This window comes from Pteronotus mesoamericanus, unplaced genomic scaffold (assembly GCF_021234165.1).
Source record: "Pteronotus mesoamericanus isolate MK-2021 breed Mesoamerican mustached bat unplaced genomic scaffold, CSHL_Meso_final scaffold_167, whole genome shotgun sequence".
Classification (NCBI taxonomy): domain Eukaryota; kingdom Metazoa; phylum Chordata; class Mammalia; order Chiroptera; family Mormoopidae; genus Pteronotus; species Pteronotus mesoamericanus.
The window spans coordinates 20,206,379-20,222,228 of record NW_026555308.1 but is presented as its reverse complement, the minus strand read 5'-3'; the positions used below and the strand labels follow the sequence as shown (position 1 = coordinate 20,222,228).

General features: G+C 53.4%; 1 protein-coding gene across 1 annotated transcript; it reads left to right on the top strand.

Moving 5' to 3' along the window:
- Window positions 1-563: 563 nt before the first annotated feature.
- Window positions 564-15,491, top strand: NCF1 (neutrophil cytosolic factor 1). The gene is made up of 11 exons (XM_054589249.1): window positions 564-635; window positions 6,031-6,111; window positions 8,198-8,273; window positions 8,422-8,587; window positions 9,588-9,643; window positions 10,641-10,763; window positions 11,188-11,295; window positions 12,171-12,288; window positions 13,430-13,537; window positions 14,074-14,219; window positions 14,387-15,491. Exons 1-11 carry the CDS (start codon window positions 564-566, stop codon window positions 14,509-14,511), a joined length of 1,179 nt encoding a protein of 392 aa, XP_054445224.1. The 3' UTR covers window positions 14,512-15,491.
- The last annotated feature ends 359 nt before the right edge of the window (window positions 15,492-15,850 follow it).

The window sequence follows — 15,850 nt, the reverse complement described above, 5'->3', positions numbered from 1 at the left end:
CTCTCCTGAGGCTCACACTCTGGTAAGGAGAAACATCGTAAACAAGTAAAATAAGTAATATGTCAGTTGCCGTGAGTACTCGGAATAAAGGCAGGTAAGCAGCATGGCGGAAGCATGGCGTTGGCTGTTTTCTGTGTAGTTATCATGGAAGTCCTCTCACAGGGCGCGCCATCTGAGCAGAAACGCAGAGAAAGGGCGGGAGGGAGTTACCGACAGATCTGCGGGAGAAGGCGGCCCAGGTGTGCCAGGGGCCGCCGCGAGGCCGCTCGGGGCAGGGCGGGGCGGGGGACAGGGAGAGCCACGAGGAGAGGGGCGGTAGATGGAATCCCCCGACCTGCGAGGCACCGTGAGAAGGGCAAGCCAAGCTTGTCCTCGCACGCACGCGTGTGTGAGGCTGTCCACATCCACGTGGCGGGAGCCTGAGGAGTCCCAGAAACTGAAAGGAGGAAGCCCTTTCTTCCCCCTCCCGTGCTCACAGTCCCCAGCAGCGACTTCCTCTTTCCAGACCATTTAAGGCCCAGCCCGGGGGCGCCCCGACAAGTGTGGCCGCGCACAGTCCTGCCATGGAGGGCACCTTCATCCGCCACATCGTCCTCCTGGGCTTCGAGAAGCGCTTCGTCCCCAGCCAGCACTACGTGAGTAGCGGGCGCGCCCTGCAGCGCGCCTGGACGGGCCCGGGCAGGCGCGCGGGGCCACGCAGCGCCCCCCTAGGACCACCGCCGGAGACCCGGGCTCCCGGGAGGGCGAAATCGTGGGCAAACGGCTCCCTATCTTTGGGCCCCAGTCTGTCCGTCTGGGTCCGCAGTGGATGTGGGTCCTTAAAAGGGAGCGCGCCCTGGCACCACGGCCCCGCCAGCCCACCTCACTCCCGGCTCTCCAGCCCCAGCCAGGAGGCCAGTCTCCACTCCCTGTAGTATCCTTCCCGGCCGCCAGCCGGCGCTCAGGTCCGGACGCACTCCTCCACGCAGCCCTCCCGGACCATCCCAGCTCTTAGGGAGTGGTCCTCCCTAAGGGAGAGGGGGCGGGGGACGCGGGGGCAGAGGGCGGAGGCCCTTCTGTTCCCCTAGCCGCTTGTGGGGTCAGTTACCTGAGTCATATCCCTTCCAGTAGGGTGAAACCACCCGGGGGGCAGGGGCGGGGAATTCCCCCCTCCTGCCTCTGAGGAGCTGGGGAAGTGTCTGCCCAGACATGGCACCCCACCATAGTGTCCCCAAGCCCAGAGGAAGACAAGGGAGGATATCCAGTCTCTCTCTCTTTCCTCCTCTTCCCCCCTCTCCTTCTCTTCCCCCATCTTTCCCTCTCCCTCTACTCTTTCCTCTCTCACACCTTCTTTCTCTGAATATACATTTTCTGAAACATTTGAGACCAAATTGGAGAAGTTTTTTCTTAACCTCTAAATACCATGTTATTTCTTAAAATCAGTGACATTCTCTTACATGACCACAATGCAAACGTGTCAAAATTAGGAAATTCACGTTGATAAAACACTGTTATTCAACTCACAGACATTATTTAGATTTTACCCTTTGTCCTACTTGTTCTCTGTAGTAATATTTCAGGCCCAGGATCCAATCCAAGATCCTCTGTTGCATTTCAGTTGTCATGCCTCTTTAGCCTTCCTTCATCTGGATCAGTCTTAGTCTTGCTTTGTCCTCTCAACTTAGGCATTTTGAAGAGATGGGACCAATTGTTCTGTAGACTGTTCCTTGATTTGGGTTCATTGATGCTTCATTAGCTTCAGATTGTGCATAAATGGCAGGAATACTCCAGAAGAGATCCTATGCTTTTCTCATTGATCCTATCAGGTGGCATGAGATTGTGAATTGTTCCCCATATTGGTGATGTTAACTTTGATCCACTAAGTCCTAGACATGCCCTACAAGTATCTCTGATGTAAAGTTAGTATAGTTCCCCTTTGTAATAAGCAAATAAACTGTGGGGAGATTATTTCAAGTAGGAATATCCTGTTCTTTATAGTAGTTGATGGCTCTTGCCTGAATCAAATTACTATAATGATTGTTTTTCTTTAAATGGTCACCAGAGGACATGCCCACTGATTTAAAAGAGAGAGGAAGGGAGAAAGAGAGGGAGAAAAACATCAGTGTGAGAGAGAGACATCAATAGGTTGCCTCTCCTTTCTGGCTGGGAAGGAACCTGCAACCAAGGCATGTGCCCTGACCCAGATTTGAACCTACTGGATGGATATCAAATCTGCGACCTTTTGGTTTATGGGCAAAGCTCCAGTCAACTGAGGCACACTGGCCAGGACGCCAGATAGTGATTTTTAAACTCAATCATTCCTTCTGCATTTATTACTCAACATTTTACTGTAAGGGTCTTTCCTTCTCCCTTATTTATTTACTTCTGTCCATATGGATCCATGGATTCTGATTTTATTCAATGGGTTATAATCCATTATATCATGACTTACTTTTGATGCTCAGATTGTCCCAGATTTGGCCAGTGGGCGCTCCTCCAAGCTGGCTTCTGTGCCTGTCATTCTTTGAGCACATCCTTTTGGCACAGGATGATCCATGCTTACTCGCCCACCTCCCCCAGCCTTGGACCCAGACGTTTTGCTAAAGACCCCTGATTCTTTTCAGTGAGAGTGGTATTAGAACCCAAGATCTGGAAGCTAGGTGTGCTCATTGTCACTGAGATGTCATCGCTCATGTCCTTCCAGTGGACAGACTGGGGAAAATTGCCATTTCATATCATTCTTGCCTTTCATCAATTTATATTTGTAGCTCCGTTCTCTCACCCAAGAAGCCTGGCTCCCAACAAAATCAACATATTTACTCCTTTGCTCAATTCTGCAATACTCATAAACTTGTTTCAGGATCTCTACGCCCACACCACTATTAACAATAAACCTGCTAATCTATTAAGTCAAATTTAAGGTTTCTTTGCCATTTTTCTGGTCCATTTATCTTCAGACTGAGAGGAGTGAAAGTACTGTAGCTAAAAGTTACTTGGATTCTTTCTTTTTCATTTCTTTTTAATATGATCATTACCCATTTGATTTACTGGTAAATTTGTTTCTGTTTCTAACTTCGAAGTTAAAGAAAAATCCTTGTTGATTGAACTTTTGGCATTTTAATTATGATGTGTCTTGGTGTGGGTCTCTTTCAGTTCATCTTGCTTGGGACTCTCTGGGCTTCCTGGACCTGGATGTCTGTTTCCTTCATCAGGCTGGGGAAGTTTTCAGCCATTATTTCTTTAAATAGGCTTTCTATCTCTTTCTTGTTCTCTTCTCCTTCTGGGACCCCTATGATTTAAATGTTAGTATGCTTTGATGTTATCCAAGGCATCTCTTCAACTACCCTAATATTAAAACAATTCTTTATTCTTTTTGCTGTTCTGAAAAGGTGATTTCCACCTCCTTGCCTTCTGGCGTGTCAACTCATTATTCTGCATCAACTAATTTGTTGTTGACTTCTAATGTGTTCTTCACTTCAGTTATTATATTCTTCATTTCTGACTGGTTCTTTTTTGTGATTTCTCTCTCTTTATGAAATTTCTCAGTGAGTTCATCTACTCTTCTCCTGAGTTCATTGAGCATCCTTATAACTAGTATTTTGAAACTCTTTATCTGATAGATCGCTTGTTTCTTTCATTTAGTTCTTTTTCTGGGGGTTTGTCTTGGTCTTTCATTTGGAAGATATTTCTCTGCTCATTTTGGCTGTCTCTCTGTTTTTGTTTCTATGAATTAGGTGAAACAGCAACGTCTCCTGGTCTTGAAGGAGTGACCTTGTGTAGGGGCTACCCCTTTGTAGGACTGTGTGTGCCGGGTGTCCTTGGCAGGCCCGCTGGAGCGGGAGTGTTCGCGGGCCTAAGGGAGTCCCAGGAGCCAACTTCACTGGGGCCTGGGGCTATAGGTGGAATAGGCACATGGGCCAAGGAACGTCACAGGGGCAGGCTGCACCAGGACTGCCTTGGCAGGCAGGTAGGAGTTGTAGTCGGAGTGGGCTCAGGCTTTAGTTAGGCCCCAGGGGCAAGATGAACCTGGGCCTGGAGCTGAAGCTGGAGTTGGGGTGAGCCCCAGGGGCTGTAGCTGAAGTGGCATTTCCTACAGCAAGTCCAGGGGACAAGCCACATGTGGGCAGAACCTGTAGCTAGGGCAGGCGTGAAGCTGAGGGGAGTCCCAGAGGCAAGCAGCACAGGACTGCCCTGCCAGGCCAGCTGGAACTGGGCGCTGGAGCCGGCTGGCTGTGGGGAGTCCCTGGGGACAAGCAGCAGAGCTGCTGGGGGCTGGGGTGCACTGGGACAGCCTTGGCCTGCGGCTAGAGCGCCTGGATCATTAGGAGGGGGCGCAAGCGGCACTCTGTTGCCTCCAACTCCAGAGAGTACCCGCAGTTCCTCTGCCACTTAGCAAATGCTCTAGGGTTATTAAATAGATTTCCTTCCTCTACAGCCTAGATGTCCTTCTAGATCACTGTTATTAAGCTATGCCCAAGGGCAGGCGACTGCAGGATGTGTGTTGGGTGGGTTGCCCACAACGTGCCTGTCTCCTGCGCTCCTGTCTGTTTCTGTGTAGTCTCTGTCATTTGTTGTGCAGAAGCTATTCAGCCCTGTTTTCCTTCAGGAAATCACTTTATCTATAGGTATAAATTCAATGTATTCCTGGGAGGAGGTGAGTTCAACATCTTCCTACACTGCCACCTTGGACCTGAAGCCCCTCCTTATTGATTTAAGTTTATTTTTAAATATGTAAATTATCCACATGTGATCAGACATCAAAACTTTGTAAGAATAAACTCAAAGACTCATTCTAGTTCATCTTTTCTGTATTTCTCTTTACAAAAATAAGTGCATATACATACACACACATATATACTTATTTTTGTGTATATATACATATATACATATATGTATACATAAGGGGGGACCCTAAAAAGACCGGAACTATCTTTGGAGGGCCAGCTCCTTGTAGTACAGGCTTCCCCCGCTAGGTGAGTGTTCTAGGAACACAGCTGTATCAGTGCACCAGCTGCCCTTGTTGTGAGAAGCTGCGTTTGGCTTCAGTGAATTTTTTTAAGACTCTTTCGGTGCGGCTGCCCATTTCATGATGGGTGATTTACAAGTGCACCTGCCCACATGGCACTGAGTGTATAGCAGTTTTTGACACAAAACGGCATGACCTCCATGCCCTACCTTCCCTATTCACCTGATCTCACCCTGAGCAACTTTGTTTTGATTCCCTGAATGAAAAAAGTCTTCAAAGGGAAACATTTTGCCAATGTGGAAGAGGTGAAACAAAAAATGGCAGAAGCACTAAAAGGCGTCAAAAAAGATGAGTTCAAAAACTGTTTTGAGCAGCGGAATAAAGTCTCGGTACGTGTATTACATCAAATGGAGAGTACCTTGAAGGTGACTGAAGTTGTTTTGTTTTGTTTTTAAAGATTTAATTTATTTTTAGAGAGAGGGGAAGGGAGTGAGAAAGAGGGAAAGAAACATCAATGTGTGGTTGCCTCTCGTGTGCCCCCAACTGGGGACCTGGCCCGCAATCCAGGCAGGTGCTCTGACTGGGAATTGAACCAGCGACCCTTTGGTTCGCAGACCAACACTCAGTCCACTGAACCACACCAGTCATGGCTGAAGGGGACTGAAGTTTAACATGTAAGAATAAATATATTTTTTATAAGTAAGTTCCGGTTTTGGGGGGGTTCCCCCTCATATATGGAACTATACAATACCTTCCAGTGTTCTTGTATTGCCTGGGTCCAGCCCTTTCTGCATCTAATCTCCTGTAACTCTCTCCTACCAGCCCTGGGGGAGGTCCTACTTTTATCTCCAATGGCAGGTGAGGAATTTGAGTTAATATGAGAGAGGTTGGTCATCTTGTCCCGGGTCCTAAAGCTGGAGAGTGGCAGCTCCGGGGTCCATGAAGTTCGTGCCCTTTCTGTGGCCCAGGTCGCCCTAAAGAGCGCTCCACCCCCTGTCCTTCTGGCTTCCACCAGCGGGTGCGGCGCAGCCCCGGGAGCATGGCCACGCCCCCTTGGAAGCTGAGCTAGGTCCTCCCACCCCCAGGTGTACATGTTCCTGGTGAAGTGGCAGGACCTGTCTGAGAAGGTGGTCTACCGGCGGTTCACGGAGATCTATGAGTTCCACGTGAGTGTCCGGTGGGCAGGGGTCAGGGAGGGGACCCCCACCCAGTCCCAGCTCTGCCTTTTGGGGAGGAGAGCCACCCAGGTGCCGACTGGGTGTGAGGAGCCCCGGGGTCTGCCCGCAGCAGCCCACAGTTAAGGGGACATTTTTTAAACTTTAAGAAACACTTTCCTTAATATATTTTTTATTGTGGTAAAATATACTGTGCATTAAATATATTCACAGTGTCGTGTGTCGGTCACGACCATCCAAAACATTTTCACCTTCCCACACAGAAACGCTGTACCCATTTGACACGGACTCAAAGGGGCATTATTTAGGGCCATGCTCTGTCCCTGCAGGGGCACGGCCTGGCCAGTGTCAGCACCACGGCCGTCCCCCCGGGAGCTTGCCTTTTCGCTCATGGTCAATGGCCTGCCGAGGACTGCCAGGGGGTCAGGAGGAGGGCTGAGAAGCCTGACACTCAAGAAACTGGGACCTTTTTTTTGTGGGTGTCGGCTGTCATCAAGTTTTACGTGAGCAAATGCAATGGCTCTAAAACCTCATAGGATCCCCACACCAGCCACTGGTGGGACAGAACTGGGGGTGGTTTCCCCGGGGTCATGCTGTGCAGAGCTCAGCTGCCTGGTCCTGGTCTGAGACACGTGGATGGAGGGACCGCGAAAGCCAGATGGGTCCCCCCAAGAGCCCATTCCATACGCACGGCCCTTCCTAGCCAGGGAGGGAGCCGGACTCTGCGGCTTCCTGCATTTCTCTTGTGAGGAGCATTTAAAACAAAATGCAGATAAATGTGAAGAAGACTCTAACCAGCCCCGGACACCCAGCACCTCGCATCGCAGCTGATGTCATGGGCTATTTGCTACAAAGCTTTTTTAGATATAAGCAAAACAAAATGTTACCAAAGAAGTGGAAGGCCCCTTGCATCCCATACCTTGTCCCAGCTTCCATCCTGGGTGACTGGGCACACACACCCAGCTCAAGAGCCATGTGTGGTAGTGTTGAGGGTGCACTGTCTGCAGTCTATATAAAAGCCACCCGTATGCCACTGGCTTCCTAGGCTATGTTTTTGAGATCTGTCCTTGATGATCAGTGTGTGGCTCCATCTCACCCTTTTAAGCTGTTCTGAGTTACTTCATTGTAGGATTAGCCCCTTTTATTCATGGGTGGGCTCATTCATTCAACAACTATTTATTGAGCCCCACCTGCATGCCAGGCATGCTGTGTTTGGTGAGCAGGAAACACTATTGAAGGTGATAAGGGTACAAACAACGGATGGGTGCAAATCCTTGCGTGCCCTTGTAACCTTAAGTTCTAGTAGAGAAGTCAGGATAACAGACAAAAACAAGTAATTTATGCCGTGCGCTAGATGGTCATTAGAACAATGGGGAAAAATAAAGCAGGGAGGAGAAGAGGACGATTGGGTGGGGAAGGAGGGGCAATTGTCAAAGACAAGGCTTAAATGCGGGGGGCGGGGTGGTGGTGATATCTGAGCAAAGACTTGAAGAAGGGGAGGGAAAGAGAGAGCACCATTGATATATGTAGAGAAAGGATGGGAATAGCAAGTGCAAACACCCTGGGGCAGGAGTGGGCCTGGGGTATTGAAGGTTGGCTGGAGCAGAGTGAACAACGGGGACATTGGTGGCAGAAGGGCGAGTGAGGTGGGCAGGGCCAAGTCTAGTGGCGCCTTGTTGACCCACACGAGGCCTTTGGCTTCCACTGTTAGTGAGCTGAGAGGCAGGGAGGAGAGGAGTCCAATGTAGCTTTTAAGAGGCCCCCTCTGGATGCTGGATTGAGGACAGACTAGGGTAGAAGCAGGGAATGACCTAAGAGAGTTGTAAAATCCAGGCCTTGTGGAAGCTCGGACAAGCATTGGGTGTAGTGTGAAGAGTCAGATTCTGGATAGACATTTGGAGTAGAACTGAAAGGGTTTGCTGGTGGCTGGATGTGAGGAGGGAGGGAAAGAGAGGAGTCGGGGATGCCTCCAGAAGTTTGTAGCCTGACCAATTAGGAGGGCATTTAGGTTGTTTCCAATGTGCTTTTACAGTGTTGTAATGAAAAAATATTCTTTTCTGTCTTTTTTGCTGTCTAGAAAACCTTAAAGGAATTGTTTCCTATTGAGGCAGGGGACATCAACCCAGAGAGCAGAATCATCCCCCACCTGCCAGGTGAGGGGCTGAGTCACCTGGGCGGGGTTACTTGTCCTGGCTCCCCTCACTTGCGCTTCAAGCTGCCCCCTCCTCCCCCGCCCCTTCTTGGACTTGACCTCAAGGATGTGCTCCCTGTTTCTCTGGTGCCCCTCCCTGGTCCTCTCAGCACCAAGGTGGTTTGATGGGCAGCGGAAAACTGAGAGCCGCCAGGGTACGCTCACCGAGTACTGCAACACGCTCATGGCCCTGCCGGTCAAGATCTCCCGCTGCCCACACCTCCTTGAGTTCTTCAAGGTGCGCCCCGACGACCTCAAGCTCCCCACGGACAGCCAGTGAGTGACTTCCTTGTCTTGTTCGGAGGCAGGTGGGAGAAAATGTGGGGTGGTAAACCCCACCCCAGATGGGGGCTGGACTTCCCCGTGTTGCAGATGAGGAGGCTGAAGCTCAGAGAGGGGAAGCAACTTGCCCAAAGGTGCACAGCCAGAAAGAGGAGGAGGCAAGATCCCAACTCTCACCCATGTGACCTCTAACCACTGACCATCCTTTCCAAGTCTCCGCTTGGACCCCTCTGAGTCTTATGGCCGCAGGAGGCATGGGGTGGGCGGGAGCAGGGTCTGAAAGCCTTCTGAATGCTGTTTATCCGTGTGTGACGGGGTGGTGAGCGCCAAATGCAGTCCCGAGCGTGTTTACAGTGGTGGAGTGCCAGAGGGTGTGGGGGTCTGGCGGCCCCTGTTAATTGCCGAACACTTCTCAGGCCGCTGGCTCCCTTTGGTCACCTCATTCTCTGCCTGCCCCCTGCCCCAGAGGTCTCCTGTCCTCAGGCCCCTGCATGGACGTCATCTGAGAGGCTAAGATCTCAGGGGAACAGTCTGGGAAGGTTCCCTCTCTGGACACTGAATATGGGGACGACCAAAGGACGGGGCTGCCGTAGACAATCGTTCCAGCCAGTGTTTACGGGCCCCTGGCTCACCCTGATGCGGGGCTGGGCAGCTCCCATCAGCTCTGGGTCTAGAGGCGTGGAGGCCCCCACCTCCCATTGGCCGCTCTCCCCAGGCTCCAGAGGGGAGGTGGCCCCGGAGCTGTCGGGAGCCTCTCCCAGATCCCGTGCGCCAGGGCAGGAGGCTCTTGCTCTTTTCACAGCTGGCGCCTTCTCCTTGGGGTCCTCTCCTCAGGCTGGCATAACAGCCACCCCGCAGACCCCCATGCCCCTTCTCTCTGCAGTGGCCCTTTCCCACATTCCTTTTCCTTGTGGGAAGTTCTGTAGGTCCACTGGGAGCGTCCCATTTCCCGGGGGAAAGCTAAGCGTCTAACCCACACCGTTCTCTCTTGCAGGGCGAAAAAGCCGGAGACTTACCTAGTGCCTAAAGATGGCAAGACTAATGTTGCAGGTGAGAGGGCCGGGGGCAGCCCGTGCAGGTCACCCTAAGGCGGTCAGGGACCTGAGCTCAGGGTGTACAGGGCAAAGAGCAGGAGGTAAGAGCCGTGGTGAAGGCACTTCCCTTGCCCTCGTGGCTGCAGAGACCAGCACAGACGCTGGGGATGCGATGGCTGAATGAATGAACAGGTTCGGGGCAAAGGTGGCCTTCAGGGGTGACACAGCAGTGTCTTATCCAGCTCTGGCTGCCATAACAGTACCACAGGCTGGGTGGCTTGAACAGCAAATGCTTATTTCTCACAATTCTGGAGGCTGGAAGTCTGAGATCAAGGTGTGAGAGCTGGTTTCTGCTGAGGCCTCTCTCCTGGGCTCGCAGACAGCTGCCTTCTCGCCGTGCCCTCACATGGCCCTTCCTCTGCACACACATCCCTGGTGTCTCTTCCTCTTCCGATAAACACTCCAGTCCTGTTGGATCAGGGCTCCGCCTTTATGACCTCAGTTAACCTCAATCATTTCCTCAAAGGCTCTGTCTCCAAATACAGGTAGATTCCAGAGTACTGGGGGTTAGGGCTTCAGTGTGAGAGTTCAGGGGGTGGGGGCACAATTCAGCCCACAACGTGGCACCAGCAGCTGCATCATCAGGGGGCTGGTTGAAGACGCAGACTCTCTGGTCTCCCCATAGACCTGTGTAGAATCAGAAACTCATTTCAGTTTGATCCCTGGGTGATTTGTGTGCAATTAAAGTTGAGGAGGGCTGCTCACTAACCTCATCCAATGAGGGAGAGTGTGCAAAGTGTGTGACTAGTGTCTGGAACACACTAGGCGCTCCCCAATGCAGGGCTGCGCAGCTCTTCTCTGCTGCGTTCCCGGTTGCAGGGCGCACCCGCCTGTGGCGTGCCTGGAGCTGGCGGGGATGGGACGCCAGTGCCAGTCCGGTGGCCCCACAGGGAGAGCCGGGGGAGGCAGCGCACCCCCAGAGCATCCGCTCACCCTGTGCTCCCTCTGCCCAGACATCACAGGCCCCATCATCCTGCAGACGTACCGGGCCATCGCCGACTATGAGAAGAGCTCGGGCTCCGAGATGTCTCTGGCTGCGGGCGATGTGGTGGACGTCGTGGAGAAGGGCGAGAGCGGTCAGCCTCCTGCCCTGCCTGGACCTCCCTCCCCTGCTGCTTGGGCCCATGGCCACAAGCCCCCCCGCCAAGCCTCTGCCCCGGGGCGCTGACTGTCCTCCCCACACTGCGGGTCACCCTGTCTCTGAGCGTGCGCTCGGGGGCCGCTGTGGGTATCTGCACACGTGGCCGGCTTCGCTGCACGTCTCGGGGGGTCATATCCGGGTGGGCAGGCCGACTCGTCGTTGTGTGTGTGAAGTGGGTTCCAAACTGTGATTCTGTGACCCTGTGTGTGTGGGTGGGTGAGACTTCAGTGTGGAGTGTGGCGAAGGTGACATTTCTGAGCCTGAGCGTTGGACGCCTGTGTGTCTGAGTCTTCCCCGCCCCGTGGCTGAGGGAGGCTGCCAGGCCTGCCCTGACGGACTGCCTCACACCCTGGGCGCAGGCTGGTGGTTCTGCCAAATGAAGACAAAGCGAGGCTGGGTCCCGGCCTCCTACTTGGAGCCCCTGGACAGTCCCGACGAGGCAGAGGACCCAGAGCCCAACTATGAAGGTACCCCTTATCCTCCATGGCCACAGGGGTGTGGCAGGAAGGGGTGGGAGGGGCCTGGGGATATTGAGAAGCCAGAAGGGACTGCTTCGGGGTGGGACATCATGGGGGCTGGGCAGAGGGGGAGTCAGAGCTGAGATCTCCCACTTTGTCTTGGAGGCTCTGGTAGGAGGTGGTCAGGGAACCAGGAGGAGGAATGAGGTGGGGGTGATGCCGTCAGCCTGGGACGCTCACATGGGTTGTTGACTGTGGGGCAGTTGACGGGGGCCAGGTCTCAGGGAGGCTGAATGGCGAGTAGACCCTGAGGCTCAGGAAGGAGGGCTGCCTGCAGGAGGGGACATCACTGCCAGCTAGAGGGGAAAGCTGGCAGCCCCCAGGCTGAATGGGGCTCTAGTGGAGTTTGAAAAAAAATCAGAATTGGCTCCCCATATTTCAAAATGGAGAGATTTCACCATTTTATGTGGGTTTATGGGTCCTCTTTAAAAACTGGGAAAAGTGTGTACACTGGGCCTGCAGCCCTGTGCTCAATGTGGGCTGGAGTTAGTGGCTTGGTTGCCACTGACCAACCAACCAGGTGGGGGGGCACCCCACCCCCACACTTCCTGCGGGCCCACTTCTCTGGGTAGATGCCTGACCAAAGCTTTGAAGTCATGGGAGCTCCTGGCCCCTGGTGTGGATTGTGGTGGGTGGGAGTGGGTCAAGAGGGCAGAGAGGGCAGAACTCCAGGACGCCCCCACGTGAGGCCGGGAGGAGCCTGCAGGAGGAGACCAAGTAGGACCTGCTGGAGGAAGCCCCAGGCCCAGAGCGGAGAGGCAGGGTGCTGAGTCCTGTGCTGGGCAGATGCTCACACCAGGCCCCTCCCCGTCACTGTGCACCAGGTGAGCCCTACGTCGCCATCAAAGCCTACACTGCCTTATTGGAGGATGAGGTGTCCCTCCAGGAAGGTGAAACCATCGAGGTCATTCATAAGCTCTTGGACGGCTGGTGGGTCATCAGGTAAGAGAGCACCCCTCCCTCCCAGTGCGCCAGCCCTGGCCCCGGGCAGGGCCTGTTTGGGATCTGGGCTGACTTGCTTGCTGCTCGGCCATGTGACACGGGGTAAGCACCTCTCGGGGCTCAGTTTCCATTATGGTAGCAGATGAGTGATAATCCCACCCTTCCTGTTATGGGTTCAGTGTCCTCATCAGAGTGGGTACATTTTTCCTTTGTTACTTGGGGTCACTTACCCTGACCAGTCCATCTATTAGCCCTTCTTCAGCAACATAACTGTTTTGTATTAATTATTATGTTTGATAACTGACCCTTCATCCCTTTTCCTTTTAAATCTTTCACTGAAATTCCATATTAATTTTCCCCGCAGTTCTGGGGAAAGCAGAGACATATCCCTGGAGCCGGTGGGCCTCTCCAGGTCCCTGCACAATGCTTTCGGGCCCTTGGGTCACAGACCAGTGCATGACCCTGGTGAGCTTGTGGCCGTAACAACCATCCTCTGCATGGGTCTGGGCTGGAGGCTCTGAGACAGGGTTTCTCACCCTTCTAGACTCACATTTAACCCCTATCATGCACCCCTGAGAATCTGCTTGTGATCCTTCCACCAGCCAAGAAGAATCAGAGTTTTACCAAGTAAACTTTGTATTATGTAAAAATTTTTTTCACTCCCAAATACAATAGTGAGACTGGGAAAAAAAAATCTGTTCAACAACTGGATATCCATATGGAAGAAAAAACCCCACTGAGACCCCTACTTCATACCATTCACATTTATTTTGGCTGGATCACAGGTTTTTCCAAGCACAAAAAGCTTTTGGAAGAAAGCATAGGAGAAGTTGGTGCATGGAGTTGAGCAAAGGTTTCTTAGTACACACAAGGTAATCACCATAAAAGAAAAATGGATAAATACAATATTTGAAGATGTTTTATAGTAAACACACGTCCCTGGAGAGATTTGGATTTGCTAATTTCCTCCCCTAACGTCACAGCTGGTAGGGCCTGTGTTGCACAGATGTGGAAACTGAGGCCCAGAGAGGCAGGGTCTGGTGTTGGCCAGGTGGGTGTCTGCAACCTCCCAGCTGCCTTATCCAGCTGTTTAGCGGGGACCCTGATCTTCCCACTTCTCTGGCTTCTATCTCTGCTGCAGGAAAGGTGATGTCACAGGCTACTTCCCATCCATGTACCTGCAGAAGGCCGGGCAGGACATAGCCCAGGCCCAAAGCCGGATCAAGAGCCGAGGGGCACCGCCCCGGAGGTGAGTCCTTGGGGTTGGGGTATACCACGGGTTCCCTCGGTCTGTCCTGGATTGGCAGGCCAGGGTAGGGGCTCTGAGCCTGGCAGGGAAGGCAGCGCTGAGTCAAGAGTCTGGACATCCTCCCCTACCCCGCGCTGTGGCGCTTGCACCGGCTTGGTAGGAAAGCAGGGGTGTGAGGTGGAGGTGAAGGCGTTGATGCCCAGAGTCTTTGGGGATGGTCCGCGAGGGCTGTGGCAGTCCGGAGGGCTTCCTGGGGGGTGGGGGGTGGAGCTGGTTGAGGGCTGGCGAGGGGCGTGGGAAATGGACTTGGGCTCTGAGGCACCGTAAAGGCCCGCGTCGCCGAAGGGCAGCCGCATTCAGGCCGTGCCCAACCTTCCCACCCCTACCGCCACGTTCCCCTGCCGTTCCCCACTTCCTCGGGGCTGTAGCTGGACCCCAGAGGTGACCATGCGAGTTCTCGCGGGCAGGGACGCAGCCGCTTCGGGGCGGCGGGGATGCCGCGACGATGACCAATGTCCCCGTTCTGTTGGGTCCAGGTCATCAATTCGCAACGCGCAAAGCATCCACCAGCGATCACGAAAGCGCCTCAGCCAAGACACCTATCGGCGCAACAGCGTCCGCTTTATGCAGCAGCGCCGCCGCCAGGCGCGGCCAGGGCCGCAGAGCGCAGGGAGCTCGCTGGGTGAGTGCGGTATCCGTCCTTGGGGCGGGGCAGGGCGGGGCCACCTTGGTCCTAACGGAGAGCGGTGCGATCCTGCCGGGCCAGGGGAGGAGAGGTGGGGCAGGGAGCGGGGAAAAAGGGCTGCGGGCTGGAGGCGGGGCCTCTTACCCTGCCGCTTTCTCTGGCAGCAGAGGAGCAGCTGCAGACCGAGCGCCCGAAGCCGCAGCCGGCTGTGCCCCCGCGGCCTAGTGCAGACCTCATCCTGAACCGCTGCAGCGAGAGCACCAAACGGAAGCTGGCGTCTGCTGTCTGAGGCCCTGGCACAGCCCCCAGATGGCGCCCAGGTCCCTCCGCCCCCTAAGGCCCGGATCCCTGTATATGTTACTAGAGCCTGAGGTCTGGATGCTTAGGGTTGCTCTGGGCCTCGCTCTGCCTAGCTATCCTCCACCCTCAATAAATGTTGCTTGGTGAGGACAGAGGCTCTGCAGAGACGCGAGGGGTGCTGGGCTAGAATTAGGACATGGCTGTGAGCTCTGCTGGGGTGGTGGTGGTGGTGGGGGAAGTTGCAAGAGCCAAGGTCTGGTTGCATACCGCAGTGGCCTTGGCCAAGATCAACTTTGCACAAGGCCAAATGCAAGAGGAACTTCTGGACTCCAACTGCCTTCTGAACTCTGGCCCCATTGCAGAACAGTCCTGAAGAAGTTGGACACAGTACCCAGCGAAGGGGGACAGGAAAGTGTGTGACTTCGTGTTCGTGTGTGCACCTTAGTTGACCAAAAAAAAGTAATTTAGGTATAGGGAGGAGGAGTCTCTGATTCTTCAGCAAGAATGTGCTCAGTTAGGAAGGAGGCTGTCCCAGAAAGCAAATATTCAAATGAACAGATCCTCACAACTTACCCCAGGATTACTGCCAGCCTATGGCTTCAAGGCTTTCCTGGTGGGTCTTTCCCAAAATGCAAAGACTCTAAGGTGCACACAGGAGCTGCAAGTATTGCAAAGATGCAGCTTGTAACCAAGGCCATGGGTGATGTGAAGAGCTCTCCTCCTGTGGGAGAGTGTCTACCTGAGGATGGCCAAGGCTGGTCCCCTTAGAGATCAGAGCAAATCGGTAAGGAGACAGATGCTTCTCAAGAGAATAACTGACCATGAAATGATTGAAAGAGGCCTGGAGAAAACCACTGGGCCCTTCTTTTGCTTTTTTGCAGGCCTCTTTGCTGGAAGAGTCCAGTGTCAGGGACTGTCATGCAAAGCTGTGGGAAAATTAACCACAGGCACCCCAACCTTTTTGCTTGTTCAGTTGCAATTGTAACTTAAAAAAACTTAAATACAGTATAAGATAAAATACTTACTTTAATAATTTTTAGTTTTTTTTTCTTCAAGGTAAAGTGCTTTCCCCCATGTTTTTCTGTGTTTGTTGTTCCCTGGAGGTGGTGGTGTGCTGGCCCCACAACAGCACGCTGGCGTGGAGGACCCTGGTAGTGGGTGTGCCCGAGGTCCGGAGGGCACCCCTGCAGGCCTCTGCCATGCACAGGGAGCAGACTAGGGTGCTGCTGGGTGGGTGTGTGGCAGGTGCCGGGGTCTAAGCTAGGCCTACACTGTCTGTGCAGCCAGTTTCCTTGAGTCCAAGCACAGTGCTGGGCACTTTACATTAT